At 48.2% G+C, this 27,344-nt stretch overlaps 1 protein-coding gene across 1 annotated transcript in view; it reads right to left on the reverse strand.

The window, feature by feature from the left end:
* Positions 1-27,344, reverse strand: part of ADAM11 (ADAM metallopeptidase domain 11) — an 86,831-nt gene that overhangs the window by 4,832 nt on the left and 54,655 nt on the right. The window contains exons 16-26 of the mRNA XM_056864703.1: positions 25,343-25,414; positions 23,944-24,036; positions 22,498-22,578; positions 21,029-21,079; positions 18,459-18,522; positions 16,578-16,677; positions 16,291-16,410; positions 14,319-14,487; positions 13,346-13,460; positions 10,227-10,317; positions 2,089-2,106 (exon numbers count right to left, since the gene is read on the reverse strand). Of these exons, the coding sequence (XP_056720681.1) occupies positions 2,089-2,106; positions 10,227-10,317; positions 13,346-13,460; positions 14,319-14,487; positions 16,291-16,410; positions 16,578-16,677; positions 18,459-18,522; positions 21,029-21,079; positions 22,498-22,578; positions 23,944-24,036; positions 25,343-25,414 (974 nt within the window). The remainder of the gene's footprint in view (positions 1-2,088; positions 2,107-10,226; positions 10,318-13,345; positions 13,461-14,318; positions 14,488-16,290; positions 16,411-16,577; positions 16,678-18,458; positions 18,523-21,028; positions 21,080-22,497; positions 22,579-23,943; positions 24,037-25,342; positions 25,415-27,344) is intronic.

The following is a 27,344-nucleotide window of genomic DNA, read 5'->3' on the forward strand; positions in this document are numbered from 1 at the left end:
AAGTTACAACCCTTTCCAGAGTCCTTTGAGTCATTGACTATTGGTAAAGTTCCCCCCAAAGTAGGGTACTGGTCTTGTTTCATTTGTAAAGTGAACGCACACTGGCTCTTTCTTACACATGTGGAGGCAGGATGTACGCTTGTTCACCATTAACATATGAACCGGGTTTGGATTGGAATTCCTGCCTCTTAATTGAACATGTGTGAGTAGTGCTTGTTGTGGTGGAAATGGACCCTGCACATGCCCCAGGGCACTCCCCACCTTCTTTTTACAGTTTTACATATTCAAGACTGATCTTACCATGTTATTACAACCTGCGAAAGGGGTGGTGTGTCAGGATTGTCCACACACACACACACACACTATATATTACACAGTTTTTCCATGTTGAGGGCAAAGAGCATTAATACTTTGTCCCACCTAAAAAATACTTGTGTGACATCAGCATCCATTGGTTCCCCAACAGCAGGCAACTATTCCCCCCTCCCTGCAAGTCTCTGGCTCTTTTAAACTTCCAAGCAGGAGAGAAGCCATGAAGATGGGGAGGACGCCATGGAGGTAGCCGGGTGGCAGAAATAATACTCAATGCATCGGCGGTGACAGTGGGTAAGCATGGCAGCAGCAGGGGGTGGGGGGAGACCTAGCATACAGCAAGGAGAAGCCTGTCCCATCGTTGAGGGATCCCAGAGTTCAGAATGGGGAAGCTGGTAATAACGACTTTAAGAGAGCGGCGAAGAAAATCATGCTGGTTTCAGAGAAGTTCCCTCAAGTTTCTTTTGGGGTTTTCCTGATTCTCTTGGTGGCGCATTAACAAAGTTTAGAGTTGCCCCCTCACACACTTGAATACAACTAAAGCTTGAAAATATTTATTAAGAAAGGAAGAGGATGGTGGTAGTGAGTTCAAATATGGTTGGGTAAGATATACTTCACTGGCTTTGGAGACACCGACACTGATTTACATACAGCTTTGAGGCAAACCACCCCGTAAACACAGTCTGCCTAGTAAGCATCAGGATGTGACATCACCCCATGGGTCAGGAATGACCCGGTGCTTGCAGAGGGGACTACCTTTACATTTTTTGAGGAGGGTTAGGCAAATGTGCCAACTAGGTTTGCCAGCTCTGAATTGGAAACTCCTGTAGATTTTTGGGTGGAGCCTGAGGAAAGCAGGGTTTGGGGAAGGGAGAGACTTCAATGGGGCATAATGCCATAGAGGCCACCTTTCAAAATAGTGAACTGATTTCTGTCACCTGGAGATCAGCTGTAATCCAAAAAGATCTCCAGCCACCACCTGGAAGCTGGCAACCCTAGTGCCAACCCATAGTAAAAACGAGTTATTTTCCATTTTGGAATTAACAGAAGCCCTTCTTCTCACATGTCCCAGGGGCTAATTTCCCCTCTCCTTGATCTAATAAAGGATAGCTCCAAGGAAGGGAGGTTGAGGAGTCTCCTACGGGATGGGTCAGAGTAGAGGGTGAAGCAAGTAACGAAAATCTGTGCCGCAATTTATAAGATCCATCAGACAAAGCTGGGGCTTGGTAATTTAACTTAAAATGGAGAATGTTGTATTAATTCGAGGTCTGTTTAAATTATATAAACTGTCTATGATTCGTATATCTACTGTATATTCTCGTTTTAATTCTGTAACTGATATGAATGTTTTTAATGGCATTTGCCGTATTAATAAATGAATCTGAATAGCATGTTCCAGGGGGCTGAAATGCCTGGATGAGAGCAACGTGTGAACAGCTCAGCAAGCCTGACCGGGCAGATGGCTAAATCGCAGTGTGAAAGCGACCTGTCCCGCCATTTGCTCCTGGCCCCAAGCATCCCCTCCCCTCCCCGTCCGCCAGTCAGGACAGTGAGCGGCAGCTGCCATTGGTACAGATGGATGCACGGACTGCAGCGATGGCCCAGGTGACACCCTTGTGAGTGAGAGGGCCCTCCTTGGGAGCCAGAGCCGGCCCAGCCACCCACAGGATATTTGCAAGCAGCAAGCACAGGATGAAATCGATGAAGAGGATGAGATGGAGGTGACGGGAGATGGAGAGGGGGGGTTGTTACCCCCCCTGGTGAGCCGGATCATACCTTCCTCTGCGAATGTTCCTTTGCAAGCCGAGGAGAGAAGGAAAGAAAGGAGGGGTTAGCAGATTACTCCGGGCGGGTACCTCGTGGCACAACAGCCTCCAGTCTCGGTGCCACATGCCGTGGTCGGCAATGCAATCCGCAGCCAGGCATGCAATATCTCCTTACCATCCAGGACAGCTTTTGTGCAGGCATTCGGCCGCTGCTGCGCTTGGGCAGAGCTGGTAGATCGCTCAGTTCCTGCCAGGACTTAAAAGGGGGGCTGGAAATGCCAAAAAGGAGATCTTCCTTTGAGTCTCTCCCGTTGTGCAACCTCCACAGGCAGGGGGCCCAGTCTATACATGACCTGAGTTTCTACAGGGAACATTTAATCTAAACTTTCATAAATATTTTTTAAAAAGAGATGGTACTAGCCCTCAATGGCAGTTGAACAATTATCTGAGCAGTCTAAATATACAGAAACTAGATAGCACCTGGCTGAAACTCCCCAGAGATTAGGGTGAAGGGATTTTCTGCAGGCCCTGCGTTTTCCTTGCGCCTCACCTACTGTCCTTGGACCTCTGTCCCTATACTAAACATACACAATTGGGCGGGGGGGAATCAGTTCATTTTAGTTTTCTTAAAACAGCGGTTGTTTCTTTATTATCATATGTATTCATTTTATTATTTTGTTTCATGGAGAACCCTATTTTTGTCTGTGCCATTCTCCCTGCATCCAGATGGGATGAAATTTCCCCCCTCCCCGCAAGGGATCCTCTGTACTGTGTTTCAGGCAAGCAGGAGAGAGCCTTCTGGTTTGCTGGCAATTACAATTCTGGCTTGCAGAGCAGAAACCTGCCCTTGGAGTCTGTCCATTCACATCTAATGTGTGTGCGCGTGGGGAGTCTGTCTGGAAAAAAGACACAGAGCCCGTGGGTGAGGGGAACCAAACCCTGTCCTGTTTTGCTCCGTACTTTGGTGGGTAGCCTTTTTCTCCCAAACCAGTTCCAACAGCAGAAGTGAGTAAGGCTGGGAGAAGAATTCTGAAAGAAATAGTGCACCGAGAGTAAGATACGGGAGAGGATTTAGCTCCCCTCATCCATGTGCTCCATTCTGGTTTAAAAACCAGGGTCCATTTTTAACAGCCCCCTCCATGAACCCCCATTTTCCTTACATGTGAACAGGAGGTCGCTTGTTTCCCTGCTGGGCTCAAAGTGTCTGCTCCCTAGGGTTGCCAGGTCCCTCTTCGCCACCGGCAGGAGGTTTTGGGGGCGGAGCCTAAGGAAGGCGGGGTTTGGGGAGGGACTTCAATGTTATAGAGTCCAATTGCCAACGCGGCCATTTTCTCCAGGTGAACTGATCTCAATCAGCTGGAGATCAGTTGTAATAGCAGATCTCCAGCTAGTACCTGGAGGTTGGCAATCCTACTGCTCACCCACCCCACAATTTAACTCAAAAGAGATTTAATCATCTTCCATTTCCTCCCACCCAGAAGCTGCTTTCAAGGTGCATTAAAGAGGCCGAGAAATCTCCAATTGGTTCTTGTACCTTGCATGTCAACCGGGTTGGCTCATCTGTCTCTCTGTGTGCTACCAATTGCCAGGCGTGCACATTAAGATGGTGCAACAGATGCTGCTCCAGCAGGGCAAGGGTGGCGCTACATGAGCACCCCCCCGTCTGCAGCATGGCTTGCGTGTGTGCCATTGTACCAAGCAAAACCTTTGCCCTTGTGCCAGTACAGCCTAGAGACAGAAGAGCAAGCAACTGAAGGTGCCACAACATGACCACATTAAGCCAACCTCCCCTCTACATGTGGTTGGTTGGTGTGAGCAACACTTTGGAAGACGGATCTATGAATGCACCACTTGGATGTATCTGCTTCCTCCTTACTCTTCCGCCTTCTGCAGCCCTAAGCCAGGCACCAGCTATATACATACAGAACCAACGGGCTAAAATTGAATCAAAAGAGTTTCTGGCTAAACATTAGGAAGAATTTTCTAACAGTTAAGAGCGGTTCCTCAGTGGAACAGGCTTCCTTGGGAGGTGGTAAGCTCTCCTTCCCTGGAGGTTTTTAAGCAGAGGCTAGATGGCCATCTGTCAGCAATGCTGATTCTATGACCCTAGGCAGATCCTGAGAGGGAGGGCAGGAAGGTTTGCATCAGTGTTTGGGTCTCATGGCCCTTTCTTACATTCCCAGGGTAGTGCCGATCACCACTTTGGGGTCAGGAAGCAATTTTCCTCCAGGCCAGATTGGCCAGGGATTATGGAGGAGTAGTTGTTGTTTTTTTGCCATCTTCTGGGCATGGAGTAGGGGTCACCAGGGGTTTGGGGGGAGGTAGTTGTGAATTTCCTGCATTGTTCAGGGGGTTTGACTAGATGACCCTGATGGTCCCTTCCAACTATGCTCCTAAGATACTATGATTCTATAGCCAAATGTTCCCAGCTGTCATTGCCTTTTCAAGTTGGGTAAATTATAATAATGACATTAAAGAATGGGGTGTGTTTGGTTTGGGTTGTGATTGGTTCCTGACCAAGTGCACATCTCTACAACCACCCCCACCATCTTCATCCCCTCTCGCCCAGTTCTAGCTAACCTTCCCCAAGACATAACATACATTGATTGCCCAAGGGGGAAAGGAATCCACATTTTGCAACTAAACCTTCCATCAGTGCATATTTTGATAATATGGAAATATCTGCAATTGTTGAACATCCCCCAAAAGAAAAGAACTGGGGCTAATAGAAGGGGGGAGAGTGAGATTTTAAGATGTCTATAATTCCAGCGAAGAAGGCTGCAGGCCCCCAAAGAGTGTGGTCCACTAACCCTTCTAGAAAGATTGAGGCCTCCCACACCTGTCCACCAACTCGATTCCCCAAAGGTCAGAGCAGCAGCACACCAGGATGTGGCTGGCCTTGCTTTCCAGAGCATGGATGCAGACAGGCGCATACAATCCTAGTAATGAACCCTGGGGGAGAGGGAGCTCTGGGGGAGGGGGCAGGCTCTGAGCTTCCACAGTCCTTGCCTTCTGTATTTGCTGCGTGCCTCTCCTGTTCCTCACTCCCCCTCCATGCCAATGTCTCCCAGCCCTGTCCTGGAGCCAGTCAGGACAGGGTCCATGCATCTGTCATGTCACACACTCCCTCACCATCCATGCAAGAGTCAGTCCATGCAGAACATCACAAACAGGAGGTCTGCTGAAGGTCAAGAGAGGAATCCTCCACTGCCTCCAGCTGGGCTACAACTCCCTCCCACCCAATGGCTGCCTGTGTCCCCTTCCCCGTGCTGAGCATCTGTCTCCCCCCCAGCAGCAGCCCCGCCTTCACCGAGAGGCACAGCCCTGCCTATAGCTCAGCCTGCAAGGGCCCCTCTGCATAGGGTTGCCAGCTCCGGGTTGGGAAATACCTGGAGATTTTGGGGGTAGTGCCCGAGGAGGGTGGGGTTTGGAGAGGGGAGGGACTTCAGTGCCATAGAGTCCACCTTCCATTTTCTCCAGGGGAACTGATCTCTGTCACCTGAAGGTCAGTTGTAATAGTGGGAGATCTCCAGCCACCACCTGGAGGCTGGCAACCCTACAGCCACAAAATGTTAGACCCCCCCCCCCCACACACACACCTCCCTCTCCCCATAATGGGCAGCCGGGACAGCCTAGTTCATTAACGGACAAGTAAGGATGTCCCAGCTCAAAGCAAAACAGCAGTTCAAAGCCTGGCATGCAGGCAGGGAGTGGAGATCGGCTGGACTTTTTGCAGCCAGCGGAAGAGATTCTTAGAACACGCATGATAAAAATGTTGAAATCACGTGGCCCCCATTGCTAACGCTCGGTTATCTGCAAACCACATGTTTGGGGATGGGGAGAAAGACCCTGCCCATGCATCAAAACGGTCCTGCAAGTGGAAGGGCCTCCCAGGAGATATTTCTTGGTGAGCTTCCTAGTTTCCTGTCCTACCTCTGCCACCAATCAGTTTGTACAGGTCATTTTGAGGCATCATTCTCTTAAGACCTTTCAGCGCTGCCATTGGGTTGGTTCTCCTCCATCGCATGGAAGCGGAATTGTAACTGTGGTTCCACGGGGCACTTAATATGGGGCAATATGCCCAGCAGACTCCTGCAATGCCCGTTCCTCACTCAAAAGTGTCTCCATCTAAACATTAGGAAGAATTTTCTAACAGAGCGGTTCCTCAGTTGAACAGACTTCCTCAGTAGGTGGTGAGCTCTCCTTCCCTGGAGGTTTTTAAGAGGAGGTTAGATGGCCATCTATCAGCAATGCTGATTCTATGACCGTAGGCAGTTCATGAGAGGGAGGGCATCTTGGCCATCTTCTGGGCATGGAGTAGGGGTCACTGGGGTGTGGGGGGAGGTAGTTGTGAATTTCCTGCATTTTGCAAGGGGTTGGACTAGACGACCCTGGTGGTCCCTTCCAACTCTATGAGTCTATGATTCTAAGCGGGAGGTGTGCTCCTGGCACTTCTAAGGTATGTCACCAGAATGCCAGCTGAGGAAACCCACTTGCTTGCTTGTCTGACTCCTCCCTCAATTGCTACATGTGCAGTGTTGGAAGAGGGCTTCCCCTGTGCACTGTGCAACTATAAAAAGGATGAGGGGTGAGCTGCCAAAAATTCTTGCTCTGTGTGAAACGGGTAGCAGTTCTAGAAGCATCCACCCCTGCTGACTGCCTTTGTGGCATTTCGGTTTGTTTCAGGCAGATTCATGGAGGCTGCCTCACTGGTCAGTGATCTACCAGGGGTGCTTTTCATGGTAGCAACCTTGACTTGCATTTTAAAAAATGTCCAGATGTCCAAGCAAAAAAACCCAAAAGAGTAGGAACTCCTGTTCTTTCCTTATCAGCAGTTCAATTGCCCAAATTGTTTCCTGTTTTCATGTCACCAGCTTTTTAAAAACTGAGATGTCAGTTACATTATTTCAAGTGTTATACACAAATAGAACTAAAAATTCCGCAAAGCAAGAAACCCTCACAAAAAATTGCAAGCTCATGTCCCTCCATTAATTATTACTACACAGGCCCACATATGGCAAAAGCTGAATTTACCAGACCAATGTAGTCTATACATTTTTCATAATCTGTTTTTATTTATGTTACTTATAGTTCGCCTTTCTCCCTGAGACCCAAGGGGGATTACACTAAAATGTGCAGGGTTGCCATTTATTTTTAAAACTCTCTGGCCATTTACGCAGGGCTGTTTCCTCACAATCACCCTGCCAGCTACTTTGGGGCTTTGCTTTGGTTATGCATGCCTTTTCCAGCCGTGAGAGGTCGCCTCGCTCTCCCCGTGAGTTTCCACACATTTTGCCTGTGCTTTCGGGATATGTGTTTAGCCAGCATCCAGAAAACACGGGGGAAATGCGCAGAAATGCACAGGGAGAGCGAGGCGACCTCTGATGGTCGGGAAATGCATGCATAATCAAAGCCCCAAAGTCAGTGGGGTGATCGTGAGGAAACAGCATTGCGTAAATGGCCTCTATTTTATCCTGCCCTTCAACCAAGGAGCTCAGGATGGCATCCATGGCTGACTTCCCCATCTGATTCCCCACAATAACAGTTCAGAGAGGTAGAAAGAGAGTGACGGGCAGAGAGGTGTGATGGACAGGTCCAGTACCACCTTTCTCAGAGGATGCCAATGGGAGCTAATGAAATGTTTGTGGAGGTTGACAGCTAAAACCAGTTAGGGAGTTAGAGCAAAGGATAACAGTTTGAAAAAAGGAGAATTTAAAGTCTGTGAAGGGAACAGTCTTTATTGGAGCTGACTGAGAACTGATACTAGGGAATCTGTGACTGCTGGAGTGATCTGGGATCATGAGTTCAATTACTAGGAACAGTGTATTGCTGTGTTTGAGCCATCCCACGCTGTTGAAGGTGTAAATTAACTCTGTTTTCCTCTCTTCAAATCCTGTTGACTGGATGTCTCGTGTTTCAGGGAAAACAGTCCCCCACCCCCACCCCCACCCCACACCAATCTTGATAGCCGGCAGAGAATAAGGGGAAAAAGGGGTTCCCTGACTCCAATTGTCCTGTGTAGTAGCTGGGTGAGGGATGGATAATAAAGGGACTTGGGTTGCTCTGTCTGGAAATGTCTCTGGGAGAGAGGGGACCCAATGTTTGAAAAGGGGGTCAGGGCTCTTTACCTGGAGACAAGACTTCCCTGACCTGCAAGTGTGCCTAAACCTGTGTAAAGAGAGTTTAATGGTAGTGAGGCAGAGTGGTTTGGCAGGTCACAAGAGGGGATTTGAACTCAGGTCTCCTCTTTCACTAGATTGGCTCACTAATTCACAGATCCCTTTTAAATTAAAACGATTGTGCATGCATTCAGAAAAGCATGTTTAAGCCTAGAATTACTGTGTGCATGTAACAAAAGTTTGTGTATAGAGAGTTATAGTAGGTCCGTGAGGTCAAGAATGAGCCCTTTTATTGAGTTACTTTACTATGTTTAGTAATAGGCTTTACATTGCTTAAACTGTATGCTGAGTCAGGAACATTGTGTTCAGAGGTGGCATAGAAATGCCTTAATCACCTCCCCCCACCCAACTCCAGGCTAACCATTTATCCTTGGGATGGACATCATTCATTCATTCATCTTTTATAAACAACTCCCCCAATCACAGGTGCTCTGAAGTCTTCCACATTTTTTTCTTCATCCATAAGCAGACCTGATTTGCAGCATTTTTGAAAAAAATTAAAATGGGTTTGCAGTTGCAGCCTGTCCTAGTGGACTAGCAAAGCATCATTAAGGCTTCCTGGGAGTACCGCCCCTTTAATTTTGTCACCCTTGACTCACAAGGCTTCTGCTTCACATCTTAATTAATGGCTTCCTGTGAACTCAAGTAGCATTTCTGAAGTGGCTCTTAATTAGTCCATCCCAAGGCAGGAGACTTTAATTATTGTTCATAGTCAAGGCAATTTCTCCCCCACCCCATTTATTTGTAGTGATTGCAATTATTAAAAACAACAACAACACCCAGGCAGTTGCTTTGGAAATCAGTAATCCACCCACTCCCTGGCATTAATTAAATGCCAATTTGAGAATGCCACAGTTGTGCAAGTTAAAAGGAAACAGCTACTTAAGAAGTTGAGAAACATCAAAAGTTCCCATTTAAAGGAAAAAGCAAAGTGGGAATTAAAAGAGTCATTTGCAGGGAGAAGCAGGACATTTGCTGAACAAGCTTTAGTTCAGAGTAAATATATGGTTGGATCCTGCCTTACAGGGACAGCCATTTCTGGATTTTTACAGGAAGAAAGAGTTATATTAAGTGTCATGTGGAATCATTCTGCTTCCTGCTGATTGTGGAAAAGGAGCAACTAAGCTTTGCTTTTGTATATTCTGGCTCTTGCTTCAAGGCATTGCCTTCTGTCTATATAATACGCATCACATAAGATGCCTGGAATAAACTTGACAAATTAGCTTTTAAAAGTGAGCTCCCCAAAGGGTAGCCAAACCTTGTGCAGGAGGGTGGGTCGAAGAGGGGCGAAGCTACAAAATACCTCAATAAATTGGCCTTCCCAAAAGCTTGGCGTCCCTTTCACTTTGCCCAAGCCCACACACCCCAGGCTTGCCCCATGCCTCTGTGGCAGCCATCCCTTATGCATCTGCGGGTGGATACATACAATCAGTCAGTGCCCCATTTCCATGAAGATAAAGGTATTGCAGAGAAACATGCCCTCTTCCACCACCCACCAATTTGCATCTTCTGACCGCTGCTACCTGCACAGGCTGAGAAGAACCAGGCCCTTGGCGGAAAACATCTTAGCCACACTTTCAACCCCTCCCCAGCTCCCCCTTTTTCTGCAGAGAAGGAAGAGGGCGGCAGCCTCAAGCAAGACCAATCTCCTTGACCAAGTCAAGGAGGGATTCCCCAAGCCTTCCCCAGGGAAAACTCAGCACAACCTGTTGAGGGGCTTCTTTCCAGACATCTCCAACAGCTGCATGCAAACCATGATTGTGTGAATCCACCCTAAGAGAAACTGCAAAAGCTGGTGTCTGGGGTCAGCGGGCCACATTGGGGCTTGGCCCACTCCTCCCCAAGTGAGTGCAGGAGCTCAAGGGCCCCCCTGAAAAGAGCACCTGGCGCAGAGCATGCGTGAGAGGCAACATAGCGCAAGGGCACAGCAATTCAGGAGGCACATCATGCGCATGTCGACGCTGCTTACTTAAAGCCCCATCCGGTGCCACCGAGGACAATAGCAGCGACCAGGATGGCTCCTGCAATAGAGCCGATAATTATGTTGGTTCCACTGGGACCTGTGGAGGAAAAGAGTGCAGAAATTGTCAAGGGTCATTTGAGGGGTGTGTTTGATTGATAAGGCAATGTGGGGAGTCTGCAGGCAGAACAGTCTACGCTGGAGGCGGAGAGGGAGAAGAGAGAGAGTTAAATACAGGCTTAAGACTGCTGCAGCAGTTCACCTACTTGAGGTTTCGGAGATTTTTTTTAAAAAAAACTGCAATTTTCTTCAACAGGAACGCCACTGGGCTCAAAGCAGAATGGACTAATGAAATTGATCTTGTGATCTATACTGAGGCTCCCCAGTTCTAAATATGTGGTGTTGGAAAGTGCCATGAAGTTGCAGCTGACTTATGGCGACCCCGTAGGGTTTTCAAGGCAAGAGACGCTGGAAGGTGGTTTACCGCTGCCTGCCTCCTCATGGGCAGAGAGAACTGTGACTGGCCCAAAGGTCACCCAGCAGGCTTCCTGTGGAGGAGAGGGGAATCGAACCCGGTACTCCAGATTAGAGTCCACTGTTCTTAACCACTATACCATGCTGGCTCACAGTTCTAAATATAAAAGGTAAAAGGTAAAGGTCCCCTGTGCAAGCACCGGGTAATTCTTGACCCATGGGGTGATGTCACATCCCGACATTTTCTAGGCAGACTTTGTTTACAGGGTGGTTTGCCAGTGCCTTCTCCAGTCATCTTCCCTTTACCCCCAGCAAGCTGGATACTCATTTGACCGACCTCGGAAGGATGGAAGGCTGAGTCAACCTTGAGCTGGCTACCTGAAACCAACTTCTGTCGGGATTTTACTCAGGTCGTGAGCAAAGCTTTTGACTGCATTACTGCAGCCTACCACTCTGCACCACGGGGCTCCTTGTTCTAAATATAATGAATGCCAAATCTTAGAAGGATCAACTCCGGGTTTTTATAGAAGAAGAAGAGTTGGTTTTTCTATGCCAACTTTCTCTACCCCTTAAGGAAGAATCAAACCAGCTTACAATCACCTTCCCTTCCCCTCCCCACAGCAGACACCCTGTGAGGTAGGTGGGGCTAAGAGAGTGTGATTAGCCCAAAGTCACTCAGCTGACTTCATGTGTAGGAATGGGGAAACCAACCTGATTTTCCAGATTAGAGTCTGTCACTCATGTGGAGGAGTGGGGAATCAAACTCGGTTCTCCAGAACAGAGTCCACCACTCCAAACCACCACTCTTAACCACTACACCAAGCTGGCTCTCCATGTTTGCTTCCATGGCTTCCATGTTTGCTTTTTCTTTCCAGGAGACCAAAGCTGCAACCTGACACTGGCTCTACACCAACACCATTTTATTTATGCAAACATACTGGGATGCTTACAAGAGGCCATAAGGTCAGGGTCTGAAACAAAGGGTGCTCTGAATTTCACCACAAATAACGTTTGACAATTGAACTTCTCGTATTCAAAAGGTGCTGATCAGATTGGGCGATCTCCCAATTTGTTTGGTTGGTGCCGAACAGCCGTGAGTGCTTGCTGAACCAGTTTGGATCAGGTTTTCACAAAACTGAGAGTGAGCAAAGACACTGCTGATTCAAACCGACTGGCAGCCATTCGAGTCACTAAGGACAACTTAGACGAATATCGAAGGGTAGGATTTTACTGGAGTATGGCATTTATTTATGTCTGATTTATATGATTTCTGAGTGATCTAATGGTTTGTTTAAACAATTGCCTGCAGTTACGCAGCAAGGATGGGGAGGTGGATGGGAGATAAATCTGATGTGCAATGGTGTGCATGCGTAGAAAGCCAATGGCTCTATATTGAGTGGTTAGGAAGAAATATGAAGGATATAACCTCTTGAACACTCACAAAATGACTGATGAACTATTGAACAGATTGTTGAAGATTAGATCACTGCCTGTAACCAAACAGGACACAAGCCAAATTGGCAGATCTTCAAGAATCCCTACCTGAAACATCCGCTCCCTTCCCACCTTTTTAAAAACATGCAGCCTGAGGAAAGGTTCTACTGAATCCAAAACCTCACACTCAGTTTTGTAGTACAGGTTGAGTATCCCTTATCTGGACTGCCTGGGACCAGAAGTGGTCTGTATTTTGGATCTTTCCATATTTTGGAACTTTTGCATATACATAATGAGATATCTTGAGGATGGGGCCCAAGTCTAAACATGAAATTCATATATGTTTTATATACATTTTATATACACTTTATACACATAGCCTGAATGTAATTTTAAACAATATTTTAAATAATTTTGTGTACATTGAACCATCAGAAAGCAAACCGGTGTGCTGCTTGAGGCCCTGTGAGTAAATGCCTGCACGCCTGCTCAAAAAGTCTGGTTTTCGGGTCATTCTGGATACTGGATGTCTGGATAAGGGAAACTAAACCTGTATTTTGTTGGACTAGTGTGAATTTCTTTTTGGATTTTGCTTTGGACCAACGTGGCTACTTCTCTCTCTGTCTGCAATGTTTTCTTTTCATAAACATGAGTCATAAACGTGACCGGCCAGTGAGGCCATTTATGCTCGGTAATTAGCAGCGTGTTCCAGGCTGAAGTGCCCCGCATACTTTGAGTTTTTCACACTGAACCGTCATTCAGGAAGTGACTGTGAAGCCGGAGCATACCTGCTTCGCATTTCTTAAGAGCCCCCTTAGCACGACCTTTTGTGTTTGCTCTGCCCCCTCCTCAAAGAATCCCCTCAAGGAAGCATGAAAAAATCACAGCCTTGCGTTAGCTATGCTAATGGAAGGAATGAAGGAGCAGGCGAGTGGGGGGTGGAATTTCTCCTTTTGTGTCAGGACCGTGAATAGGCATTTTAAAGGTCGCATTTAAAAAAAGAGTTTTGAGCGAGTATCAAAATTGACCCTGTATAAATGGCCAGAACACCTAATGGACTGGAGAAGAACTCTAATGGATTGAGAAAGGGGGTCTTTATAAAGGAAAAAATAAAACCAAGCCTTAATGCAGGGATTCTAGATCTCCTGCATGGAACCTGCTAAGCAGATAAGCGAGAGGAGCATCTGACCAGGTTCGAGAGCCTCACCCCGTCCACTCACCTTTGTACTTCTCAGTCTCCCCTGTGGTCTTCGGCTCGGGGGTGGGGTCGTGAACACTGCAGTCTTTGCCTGTCCAGTAAGGATAGCAGATGCACTGGCCCTCGTTGCTGCAGACCTGGAGCCAGGGAGATGGAAGCGTCAGTGACTCCCACCATAAAGGCTGCCTCTGGTGATCCTAGAGGGCACTCCACGGGGGCCTGGCTGGAATTCTGAATAGGCCTGCTAAGGCTGTTTTAAAAAGAAGCCGGTGCCCAGCCCCTGTTGGTCTCACACACACAGTTACAAAATGGGCTGGAAGCCCCCTCCCCAAAAGAACAAGGAACAGGGCCTGGGACTGGCATGAAGTCCAGAAAACCAGCCCCAGCTCTCCATTCAGGCAGACCATCTTCCTCCGTGTCTGGAGACCAAGTCCTATGAGGAAAGGTTGAAGGAGCTGGGTTTGTTTAGCCTGAAGAGGAGAAGACTGAGAGGGGATATGATAACCATCTTCAAATACTTGGAAGGGCTGTCATATTGAGGATGGTGCCGAGTTGTTTTCTGTTGCCCCAGAAGGTTGGACCAGAACCAACGGGTTGAAATTAAATCAAAAGAGTTTCCGTCTAGACATTAGGGGGGAAATTTCTAACAGTTAGAGTGGTTCCTCAGTGGAACAGGCTTCCTCGGGAGGTGGTGAACGCTCCTTCCCTGGAGATTTTTAAGCAGAGGTTAGATGGCCATCTGTCAGCAATGCTGATTCTATGACCTTAAGCAGATTATGAGAAGGACGGCATGTTGGCCATCTTCTGGGCATGGAGTAGGGTTCACTGGGGGTGTGAGGGGAGGTAGTTGTGAATTTCCTGCATTGTGCAGGGGGTTGGACTAGATGACCCTGGTGTTTCCTTCCAACTCTATGATTCTGTGATTCTTTGAAAGCAACGTGTGGACAAAGGTTCAACAGCGGCACAGAGCCCGATACCACCTCTGCAAGCTTTACCCCATGATCAGAGCAGCTCTGGCCACCCCAGCTGCCCGGGCAGGAGCTGAAGTTAAAGGCGGACACGTGAAGGCATTTGTGATCAAGACACAGCATGCTGGGCCCACAGGGCGTCCCATCTTCCACGTAGCTGAGGTCGGTGCCATCCACAAGTTGCACGTGGCCACCTCTAGAAGAGGGAGACAAAGAGCTCAGGTGCATGCCAGCTAGGGTTGCCAACCTCCAGGTGGTGGATGGAGATCTCCTGCTATTACAACTGATCTCCAGGAGATCCGTTCCCCTGGAGAAAATGGCCACTTTGACAACTGGACTCTGTGGCATTGAAGTCCCTCTCCTCTCCAAGCCCTGCCCTCCTCAGGCTCCACCCCCAAAATCTCCAGGTATTTCCCAGCCCAGAGCTGGCAACCCTAATGCCCTGTGCAAGGAAGAGACACAACTTTTTAATCATGTAAAAGAAGAGCAGAGAGGTGCCGCTTTAAGAAGCGGCAGGGCTGGCACGCCAGTGTGGAAATTTGTTTAAATCAAGCCCTAGCTTGCACGGCTACAAAGACTGGGGAAAAGATTAGCAAAAGACCTGGTTTTCGACATAGGCATCCCCATCTCCATTCAGAAGTGGGCTTAGTGAACTGAGCTGGTTTGCATGCAATCAGTCAGCAAGGAGTTGGATTTCTTGGATGGCCAAATCCCAGAAAAACTCAAAGCTCAAAGGACCCCTGATGGCATCACTGGAAGCCCCACAGGCTTTCCCAAATCCTCCTCCAAACACCCTCCAACCTCCAACTCTCCCTGTGCATTCCCACCGCAAGTCTACTGGTGCTGCTGCAATGATGGAGACAGCTCCTAGCGGCTGGCCAGCCGGCAAGCAAACAGACAGCTGGTGGGAAGGCCTTTTATGCATGGCTGTTTCCCTCGGGGTCACCCCTCCAACAACTTTGGGTATTTGTTTTAATTATGCGTTTTGCCCATGTTTTCAAATTCAAGATATAACAATTGTAATTTGTATATATGCTGGTCTTTGACTGTAACATTAAAGATTAAATTGAGATAAAACAGGTCTCTGAAAATGTGGACAAAATGAGGGAAACACAGGGGGAGAGTGAGGCGACCTCTGACGGTCGGAAGCAGCACGCATAATCAACACAAAGACCCGGAGTCATCAGAGGGGTGACGCCGAGGGAAACAGCCATGCATAAAAGGCCGAAGAGGCTGCATCCCACCTCCTCATCCTTCTAGACCCCCTTCTCAAGTGCTTCAAAATACTGTTTGCTGATGGGCAGCCAACATTTCTGGAAGGGGCTTGTTAATGTTTGCTTTAGGTGGCTAGGAACTGCTGCTTCAATTAACATTCATGGCTGGTGACTACTGACCGGGGAACATCCTCACACACACAAGGGGGGGGGGCCTTCAGAAAATGTTTGGAAGCCGTGATGTTGCCCACACAGGAGACGCCAGTCTGATGGCTGCAAAGAGGCAGCTTGGGAATCTTCCACATAAACAAGTTGTATATTTACAGGTATGGCTGAAATGGTATTCGGTCTTCATAGAGAAACCAGCCCTGTTGCAGGAGGCCCTTGGAACTCCCTGCCACTCAGGAACTGAGGAGCAGTGCGTGCAAAACATTTTCCGCCTATGAACATTGAGTGGGTAGATGGACATCTGGTTGATGCTACCTCTAGATTCTTAAATGCTAGTTTTAATTTAATTTCTTTTTGCAATAAAAAACAGCATTTTAGGCTTTGACATGCTTAGGTTTTCCCCTCTGAAAAATATGTATGACTGTGTTATACATTCAGAAAAAAATGCAGGCAACATTACAGTTCCCAAACATTTTCTTGAAGTGGAACAAAGAGTATTACTGGGCACTGTGAATGAGGTGGAAAGGGGGAAGGGAATTTACAGGCCAGTTTGGGGATGCCCCCACATCCCTCAGAAGATAGCAGAGAAGCGCTAGGGAGTAAAAGGCCCCACCTACCTGCAGTCAATGTACCGCTTCTGGTGGTAGAAAGTCATGGTGGTGATTTCGCCAAGAAGTTCACCGACACGTGGCGATCCTGTCACGTTGGCACAGAGTAGATATCCACACAACACGTCCCTGAGTTGAGGGGGAAGAGCAAGAACAATGCAAGAAGAGGAGGGGGGAATCTAGGGCAGTTCACCGTTTGCGGCACTATGGCCCCTTGCTTCCATGCTAAGGCGGAGGGGCTTTGTAGAAAGGGAAGGCAGTGCATTATAGGAAAGAAGAAATCTCAGGTTACTCACTGTTTGATGCACGGCACCCAGCGGTTTCCCTCACGCCCACAGTTACCTCTCTCTGTGCCTTCCACATTCAGCTTCTCATAGCAAAACCGTTCTGCTGATGCTTGGGCCCAAGGAGGAGACACATAGGCATAAGGGAAGGTCCCAAGAGAGACACACCAGTCACACTGAGTTTGCCCAAACATCCCATGTGCTCTGTCCATCCCTGGTACTTCTCTCTCACCATCCTTGCCTGTCTGAGATGATTCAAGCATTACCAAGTCCACATGGTAGGTACATAGGACATGAACAGACATGCACCTGAAGTTCTATGGTGGGAACCCAGTTCTCAGACCCGTGGGGACCTTTTGATTGGGACCAAAGCACATGAGCAGGCTTGCCAACTCTGCCTTGGGAAATTCCTGGAGATTTGGGGGTGGAACTGAGGCTATTGTACTTTGGTCACATTATGAGAAGAGTCACTGGAAAAAACAATAATGCTAGGGAAAGTGGAAGGCAGCAGGAAAAGAGGAAGACCGAACATGAGATGGATTGACTCTATAAAGGAAGCCATGGCCCTCAGTTTGCAAGACCTGAGCAAGGCTGTTAAGGATAGGAAGTTTTGAAGGTCACTGATTCATTGGGTCACCACAAGTCAGAAGCAACTTGATGATGCTTAACACACACCTGGGGAGCGACTTCTGTTTCTCTTGTACTTTATGGTATACCATAAAGTCTGCACTCCAAAGTGGCCATTTTCTCCAGGAGAACTGATCTCTATAGACTGGAGATCAGTTGTAATTGCAGACCATTTCAGGGCAGCTTAAACGTCCCCTTTTAACATATGAATTAATTTTCTACCTGTGAAGGGACCTGTTAAAGGAACTTTTAATTTACTGATAAATGGTCCTTTTTCTCAAAGGGTTGTTCTCAAAGGGCTTTTCTGCATTCTCATTTTCCTTGCTTGTAAATGTCTGTGTCTTTGGTCTTCCCCGTTTTCCTGTTCTGTTTCAATTTGCAGGGTTCTATGCAGGACATAAACCTGTGAGATATCAAATTGAACACTAGAGGGAGAAAACACATGCAGAACTGGAAACACCTCCCCACCCAAAAAAGAAATGTGAACTTACAAGCAAGGAAAATGAGGATGTGGAAAAGCCCAAAGTCTCCTTCCCACAAGGCCAAGGGTCCCCAATACTTCCTCTGCCTTACACCCCAGGGTTTCCTAGATCTGTGTGACTCTTCACAAAGGAGCACACAAATGGTCTGAAGACCATGGTCTGAAACTTTATCCACCCCCCTTTGTCAATTATCCAGCCAGATGAAGAGTTCTGGAGAATGCAAAAGCATCTCAAAGAAAAGCCGCACAACTGCTTTTGTTTCTGGACGTCACTCAAATATTTCACCACCCCAAGTGAGGTTGGCCAAAGCCACATCTTCCTGGGAAGGGTTGCCAGCTCCGGCTTGGGAAATACCTGGAGATTTTGGGGGCAGAGCCTGAGGAGGGTGGGATTTGGGGAGCTGAGGGAAGGGGCTTCAATGCCATAGAGTCCAATTGCCAAAGTGGCCATTTTCTCCAGGGGAATTGATCTCTATCGGCTGGAGATCAGTTGTAATAGCAGGAGATCTCCAGCCACCACCTGGAGGTTGGCAACCCTATTCCTGGTCCTAAGATCAATCAATTTATTATCCCCTCCCCAGGATATTCTCTCCCACCCCCCACCCCCACTGCAGGAAGCTGCAAGCTGCTGAGAAAGCCTGTTGGGGGACTCCACAGATTGATACGGGCGGCAGTGCTGCTACCTGTGTTCTGCCTGCCCTGAACCTTTGAAAAGGCAAAATCTCCAGGTCCGGACCACAAAACCCTTTTCAGGAATGGCTACAGAAATCTGTGCACTTACTTACCATGTCCCCACAATGCATTGCACTGGCGGTCCCTGGTCTTACAGCGCCCACTGTAACACCGTCCCTGCAGAACAGAAAGCGGAAGTTGCCAGGGAGTCTCAAAACCCCTGGCTGACTGCAAAAGATTTGGACAATGGGATTCCTCTAAATGACATGGTCTGGGTGTGCAAGTTCAGCAGCCCCAATCCCTGACATACTGCGGTTGCATTAACCATTACGACACCCACTACTGATCACAGACCCTGCTAAATTAGGGCCCCACACTCCAGTCGCTCAAGAGGGCTTCTTGCTATTGTCGAAGGCTTTCACGGTCAGAGTTCATTGGTTCTTGTAGGTTATCCGGGCTGTGTAACCGTGGTCTTGGAATTTTCTTTCCTGACGTTTCGCCAGCAACTGTGGCAGGCATCTTCAGAGTAGTAACACTGAAGGACAGTGTCTCTCCTTCAGTGTTACTCCTCTGAAGATGCCTGCCACAGTTGCTGGCGAAACGTCAGGAAAGAAAATTCCAAGACCACGGTTACACAGCCCGGATAACCTACAAGAACCAATGAGCTTCTTGCTATATTTGGAAAAGGCAGGTGTTTAAAAAGTTCTTTGGGCATTACAGGAGGGAAGGGCAGGGGGAGGAAGAAAACTTGTTCCCCAGCAGAGGCAAATTTAACACCTACAACCCCCAGGACCTGACCTGGATAGCCCAGGTGAGCCTGATCTTGTCAGATCTCAGAAGCTAAGCAGGGTCGACCCTGGCTAGTATTTGGATGGGAGGCCACCAAGGAACACCAGGATCATGACGCAGAGGCAGGCAATGGCAAACCACCTCTGAACATCTCTTGCCTTGAAAACCCTATGGGGTCATCATAAGTCGGCTGTGACTTGTCAGCAACCCCCCCCCCCCAAAAAAAAACCAGGTCATCCCTCTCAAGGTTGGGACACCAAGGGACAAATTAAATGTTACAGTTTTTTAAAGAGTTCAGTCTGGGGAACTGGACCCAACTAGCATCCCCCTCATCCACGGCCACTGTGGGGAATGGCTTCTAAAAAAGGAGGACCCAAATGGGTTGGGAACTGTGCTGCAGGGGGAGAAAAGGCACCTGCCCCCCCCAATACTTTTTTCCACACAAAAACCAAGCGGGGAGGGGGGAGTTATCTCCCCAATTTTGCTGCTCCACATACACAGATACTCCACAAGGAGCAGCAAAATAATGGAAATAACTTCACCCAGAGCAGTTTTTGTGCAGAAAAACAGCCTGATGGGGCAGGAGCCTTTCCTCTTCCTGCAGCACCATTCTGAGATCATGCGGGCTCTCTTTATTTTTTTAGAAACTGTTCTCGGTGGCTGCTGTGTGGCTGTGGGCCACACAAGTTGGCTTCAAAGAACCCAGACCCAGTTCTTTAAAAACCTGTAACATAGGGGCCATTTATGCATGGGGCTGTTTCCTCACAGTCATCCTACTGGCTTCTTTGGAGCTTTGCTTTGCTTGCATTTTTTAACCATCAGAGGTCGCCTCGCTCTCCCCTTGAGTTTCCATGCATTTCCCCCGTGCTTTCTAGATGCTGGCAAAAATGCACAGAAACACGGGGGGGGGGGAGAGCGAGGTGACCTCTGATGGTCAGAAAATGCAAACATAATCAAAGCAAAGCCCTGAAACAGTTGCTGGGGTGACCACGAGGAAACAGCCCTGCATAAATGGCCTTCGTTTAGCCCAAAGAGGGGGGGGGCTATACAGCAGTGGCTGCGAATTTAACCATCAAAGGCAGACTCCTTCATTCAGTCACAGGTAAAATCGTGCAAAAAAAAAATTGGCAAATTTTGGATTCAGGTTTATTGGGCCCAATTTTTTTCGGTAAATCCTGAATAAGCCGAATACCCATACCGGTAAAGAGGTATTTCGGCTTTATTTCCGGGTTTACCTAAAATTTGGGTCCATTGTAGTCTATGGGGATTTTTTTTAAACTCCTGTAGGGGCATTTTTGGAGGCTGAGTCACCAAATTTGCAGCGTGGCTGCAAGGGACTCTCCTTAGACGGTCACCGAAGATGGGTGAACTTTGGGACAGGGGGTCCAATTTTATGGGCCTGCAAAGGAGTCACCCCCATCTTCCAGGCATTTGCGAGCCGAGCTGTCCATCGGTTATCAGGTTCAGAAGTTCAGCATTGCAGAGGACTGGTGGAAAGAGCCAATTGGCAGGCTGGCACCTCAAAGTCTGAGGCTCCCTTCGTTTCTGGGGCACACAGCATGATATCCATGCAAATTAGTTTCCAAACTGAGGGAAACGGCTTAAATGCAAGAAAAATGGAAACAAAAAGCAACGAAAGGTACAATTGTTTTATTGTTTGCATGGGATGCTTGAGCTAAGACAGATCCCCCTGAAGAAGCTTGTGCAAAATGCGTAGGGGTACTTCATTTATTAAATTTTATTCCCTTGCACCATCCGTTGTTTTTTGTCTCTGTTCCCTGCTCACTGGGCCAAAGAGCCAGGGTCTTGTCACTCATAGCAAAGGGTGCATAGTGTTTGTTGCTGGTGCGATTGTGAGAGTGAATGAGCTTGACGTTGAGGTAGCAAACCTTACCTGCTCATTGTCACAAAAATAACCATCCTGTTTGTGCAGATTCGGTGGACACTAGATACACACACATACACACGAGGCGGGGGGAGAGAGAGAGAGAGAATACGTTACAGTGGAAAACTCAAAATCCTTCATAGCTGTCTTGAATAATTTTGGCCCTGGCATCTCTCCTTTTAGAAATTCAGCCCTAGACAGCCACATGTGCATGGACCTGTTCCATCTGTGGAGGGGCTGTGGCTCAGCGGTAGAGCATCTGCTTGGCATACAGAAGGTCCCAGGTTCAATCCCTGGCATCTCCAGTTAAAGGGACTAGGCAAGTAGGTGATATGAAAGACCCCTGCCTGAGACCCTGGAGAGCCGCTGCCGGTCTGAGTAGACAATACTGACTTTGATGGACCAAGGGTCTGATTCAGTAGAAGGCAGCATAATGTATTGTTGAAGGCTTTCACTGTCAGAGTTCATTGGTTCTTGTAGGTTATCTGGGCTGTGTAACCGTGGTCTTGGTATTTTCTTTCCTGACGTTTCGCCAGCAACTGTGGCAGGCATCTTCAGAGGAGTAACACTGAAGGACAGTGTCTCTCAGTGTCAAGTGTGTAGGAAGAGTAATATATAGTCAGAAGGGGGTTGGGTTTGAGCTGAGTCATTGTCCTGCAAAGTATTAAAGGTAATGTGAAAATCATTGTCCTGTAAAACTTGTGGACAAGTTTACATCGGGACCACACAACGCAGCATACAAACAAGGATAAAAGAACATGAAAGATACTGCAGACTTGGCCAACCTGAGAAATCAGCAGTGGCTGAACATGGACTGACACAAACAGGACACAGGGTCTTATTCCAAGACACTGAAAGACTGGACAATTCTACCAACTATTTTGTCGGATTGCACAGAGAAGTCATTGAAATTCATAAACATCAGCACAACTTTAACGAAAAGAAGAGAGTTTAAGAATGAATAAGGCTTGGCTTCCGGTCCTGAAAACCTCCAGACTAACAAAGACTACAGTCCACAATAGCCATGCGGATTAGCCTTGGATTCCACATGTTAACAGATCACTTCAGGATACAATGGTTCCACATTAACATACCACACCCTCATTAGTACATTATCTTGACTCTTACAGGACAATGATTTGCACATTACCTTTAATACTTTGCAGGACAATGACTCAGCTCAAACCCAACCCTTCTGACTATATATCACTCTTCCTACACACTTGACACTGAGAGAGACTGTCCTTCAGTGTTACTCCTCTGAAGATGCCTGCCACAGCTGCTGGCGAAACGTCAGGAAAGAAAATACCAAGACCATGGTTACACAGCCCGGATAACCTACAAGAACCAATGCAGCATAATGTGTTCTTGTGTTCAACAGGAGCCACCAAAACAGGACTTTGGAGAACTTCTCTTCCCCCCTCCCCCACAGCCCCACCCCATCACCAGATCTTCCCTCACAGCCCCCCATATCTTACCTGGCTGGAGTCCCCTGTGCAGGTTTCAGGAATGTCGCACTCCTTCACAGCTTCTCGGCAGATGATGCCCCGCGGCTCGTACTGCAGGATGGGAGATAGGAGAGAAGCAGAGGAAAAGGTGAATAGCGATAGGGGGCAGAGAGGCCAGGCAGGGCACAATCTGAACTTGTAACTCCTGGCAGAGGGGGAAAGCAGCCTGGGCCCACCACCAAGCCCAATTCTCCCTCCTCCGCCACTGCTCACACAGGAAAAGACAAGAGCAAGATGATTGATGGAGACACTTAACCTTTACGTAGTTCTTTTAGCATTTGAACCATGGCACACACATTGTAACAACAGCCCAGTAAGGTAGGCCAGCATTGTTAATGCCATATGGCTCATGAGGGGCTTACTTAAGGCCACCCACCAACTATGCTCCACTCAAAGTCTGAGCACGATTGTAACTCCTCAAGTAGTAACTCAGTCTCTTCACCACACCAGCTCCCAGACAAATCCCTTCGTCACAGTACCAAGGGCAGAACAGCCCACCACCGTCTGTGCTGCTGGTCCTGGTGGGCCTGCAGTGCTAATTCTGGGCCAAAGCAGATGTCATGCGGGAGATCTACAACCGGACAACCAGGCGTGATCATTTCTTTCTTGAAAAGCAACTGCTGGGAGCTTGAAACTAGATCAGAATGCAGGCTCGCAGGGGGAAGGGTTAACGTTTTGCCCCGTGCAATCTGCCCTCTGATCCTGGCTGTCAGGGCCAGTTCCCTAGCCAAGACACCCGAGCACCTGCTTGGGGCAACACAATGAGGAGGGCGCTGATGCCCCAGAAGAAGCAACCATCCCCTCACCTTCCCTCGTCACCCTCCCAAGCTGGGCAGCGGTTCCTCATTGCCAGTTGCCTGCCCAGGAGCAAACATGGGGGACACAAAGCTGGTGGCAAGGGGCAGCAAGTGATACCCGGTGGATGGCCAGAGGGAGAAGGAGCAGGTCAGAGAGGAGGGGGTGCAATGGGCAATGCTGGGGTGGGTGGGATAATCCCTGCTGCTGCCTAAAGGGAGAAGGCAGGTGGCATCTACTCTCATGACCAGGGAGAGACCCTCAGCAACTGCCCAACAATACTGACCCCTGCCACTCGATCTGGAAATGCAATATTCTAGATTGATTGATCTGTCTGTCTGTCTGTCCCTCCCTCCCTCCATCACATGTGTAAAATATGATGCTTTAAAAGCCCAAAGGTCTTTTGCAGAAAACCCTGTACTCTTTATGAAATTTGACCCCCCCCCAACTGATGTATCATATGACCACTGAAATCTGAGATTTTGGCCCATATGTGGCCAACTGTCCTCTGCTATGTGCCTCCTGGTGAAGGTGTGAAATTTAAAAGTGGTGCCAAATGGACACAGAGGGACAGGGGCAACCCCCACCTCCTCCATACAGAGTTTGCACTCAACCACCTACCTTGCACCCACGGCAGCACAAGCCGTCACTGCACATGGCATCATGTGTCAGCGTACATTTCTTGCAGCAGTTCCCCCCACTCTTGGAGCACTCCTTTCCAAGAAAGAACAGACAGGTGTAAAGTTGCTGGGGATTGGGGGACACATCCAGCATCAGGTGCCCTGGCTCTCTACTAGGCACCCACGTCTTGAGGCTGAACCTGGCATCTCCACTGGGGAAAGTCTGGGTCTGCAAGACCATGAACTGGGAGGATTTTGGTTGGGGTGTCTTCGCATCACGGCACATCACTGATGGGAAAAGTAGCACCAGGAGGATATCTCCCTTGAAGACACAGGAGACCCCTGAGGGACTGAACCCATAAGGTGAATGATGCCTGGTCTCCAGGTGATATCCCCACCTGATCTCCTATTCCTAGTGGTGAATCCCTCCAACCAACATGACTTCTGCTCACAGCCTACTCCCCCCCCACCAGTTGCTTGGTCCAACTCCAACGATGCCAAGCAGAGAGAGTAGTGAAAGCTCGTAGCCTGAGGATTTGGCCCCTGAAGCGCCCTCCCTTCCCAACCCAATGTGGGATCAAGTAGTTACCCTCCAAGTCAAGTTTAATAACTAAAAGATAGTTTAAAGCTAAAATCAACTCTAAACAATGACATCTAGGTATAAGGTAAAGGTAGTCCCCTGTGCAAGCACCGGGTCATTCCTGACCCATGGGGTGATGTCACATCCTGACGTTTACTAGGCAGACTATGTTTACGGGGTGGTTTGCCAGTGCCTTCTCCAGTCATCTGCACTTTACCCCCAGCAAGCTGGGTACTCATTTTACCGACCTCGGAAGGATGGAAGGCTGAGTCAACCTGGAGCCGGCTACCTGAAATCGACTCCTGTCGGGATCGAACTCAGGTCGTGAGCAGAGCTTTTGACTGCAGTACTGCAGCTTACCACTCTGTGCCACGGGGCTTTAAGAGACGAAGAAATAAAACAAGCAAGACCACCCATGGGTCTTCCACCCTTAGAGCTACGGACAGCTGGACTAACAAAAGATACAAAACCAGAAATATGTATGTGTTCTTCACACCAAGTTTCTCGTAGTAAAATAATATCATGTGCATTAATAAACTCTTGAACTTCAGGAGAGGAAACCCGGGGAGTCCGGCCAGCTAGGTTCCAAGAAAGGATTTTTTAAAATAGTCAGTTTTGGATTTGATCAAGACTAGCAGGCTGCTTATCAGCTCCAATGTTTGGTACTGGAGATATTGTCGCCCAGCCCAGGGTGGGACATCTCTCCACACTGCCCCAATCAAAGCCCGATGTGGGACCAAAATCTGGCAAAGCCTTCCCCAGGTGAGCCACCGATCCCAGCCCAAGCTGAGAGGCACTTTCAGGCCCGCACACTGCTTACCGCCAAAGACCCACAGTCACATTCTTCTCCTGCCTCCACAAATCCGTTGCCACACTCAGAGGGGTCAAGAAGCTGTGGAAATGGAGGGGTGGGGAAATGGAATAGTTAGGAGCTTCCAAGCCAGCTTCTCATTTGCATGCATTGACACGGAAACTTTACACCCCATCTCCTTCCTCCAAGGAGTATCTTAATAAAGATGCAGAGCTAAAGATCCTCAGTTGCTTTTAAAATCTTGGGGAAAGAAAACTACCCCACTTGAGCATAAACTAGCCATACGAACAGAGCTGCCAACCTCCAGGGGTAGCTGGAGATTTCCAGCTATTACAACTGATCTCCAGGCAAAAGAGATCAGTTCACCTGGAGAACATGGCTGCTTTGGAAGGCGGGCTCTATGGCATTATACCCCATTGAAGCCCCTCCCCTCCTCAGGGTCCACCCTCCCAAATCTCCAGGTATTTCTCAGCCTGGAACTGGCAACCCTACCTGCAAGTAATTCTGCAAAAGTTCCTGTGCCCCCCCACCGGGATACTCAGTTCACTAAGAGCCTAACTACACATTACAAACTACCGGAGTTCACCATGGGGACTTGGAGCTATAGTGTAGCTGTTAATTTCCGGTAGCAACTCATGAGTAAACGCACAGCAGGGCCCAAGCTGGATTGAGACCACTGAATAGGAGAAGGAGAAATTCCTGCCATCTCCCCTGCACTGTTTTTGATGGCTGAAACAGCCTGGGGGTGGGAGGGATTTGCTCTGTTGGAGTCCTGGCTCCCCATAGAGAAAATAACATTCCTACCTGCAGCCCCTGGGCTGTTTCAGTCTCCGAAAACAGCACAGGGGAGAAGGCAGCAATTCTTCCTTCTCCCAAGCAGCAGTTCTGATCCAAATTAGGTCTTGCCATGCATTTATTCATGTATTGCCACCAGAAGTAGCAGCTACAGTATAGCTGCAAGTCCCTCTGGAGAACCTGTGCTGTTTGTACTATCCAGTTAGGCTAGGGCTGCCAATCTCCAGGTGGTGGCTGGAAATCTCTCACTATTGCAACTGATCTCTAGATGACAAAAATCAGTTCACCTGGAGAAAATGGCTGCTTTGGAAGGTGGACTCTATGGCATTATACCCCACTGAAGTCCCTCCTCTCCCTAAACCCTTCCCTCCCCAGGCTCTACCCCCAAAATCTCATGATATCCCCCAACCTGGAGCTGGCAACCGCCTCTCCTGGTATGTGCCCCAGAGGACTCTTCTTCGAACATCAAATGCTAATCTTCTGGTGGTCCCTGGCCCAAAGAGTGTCCGGCTGGCCTCGACCAGGGACAGGGCCTTTTCTGCCCTGGCCCCTGCCTGGTGGAATAGCCTCTCCAGTGAAACCAGGGCCCTTCGGGACCTTAAAGAGTTCCACTGGGTTTGCAAGACAGAGCTATTCAGCCAGGCTTACGGTTGAGGCCAGCTACGGCATCTCTCTCTAAAAATGCTGGGCTGCCCAACCCTCCACTGCCAATTCCCCCGTTTACTACCTTGTGGGGGGCTAAGCCATCTGTTTGCCCCAACTCTACATTACAATTTAATGGGCACATTTGGACATTTAGTATTATTTAGGGGTTATATAGGCCTGTTTTGTGGTTTTAAATGTTTTATTCTATTTTATTATGTTGAAATATTTTGTGAGCCTGTGTCGCGGTTCGGGCCGTTAAGTGCCTACACTCTTAGAATGTACCATTTACTGAGAAATGGAGTTATCTTATTCAGTGAGACACCACTAGACCGGAATCAACGGTTCCTAGAAACTTGTTATTACTTCTAGGACATCTCTTGAACACGCCAATAAATTTATAATAATGGACAAGAGTAGAAGTATATATAAAAAACACATTTATTTACATTATATAATATATGCTTTTTGGTTGCAAAGCCTTAAAATATCATATAAGGATAGACATCATTAGTCTTAAACATGTTTATGTAGCAAGTAATCATTCACATTCTCTATGCCTCCATAAAGGAGT

The sequence above is a fragment of the Euleptes europaea genome, chromosome 18 (assembly GCF_029931775.1).
Source record: "Euleptes europaea isolate rEulEur1 chromosome 18, rEulEur1.hap1, whole genome shotgun sequence".
In the NCBI taxonomy this organism is placed as follows: domain Eukaryota; kingdom Metazoa; phylum Chordata; class Lepidosauria; order Squamata; family Sphaerodactylidae; genus Euleptes; species Euleptes europaea.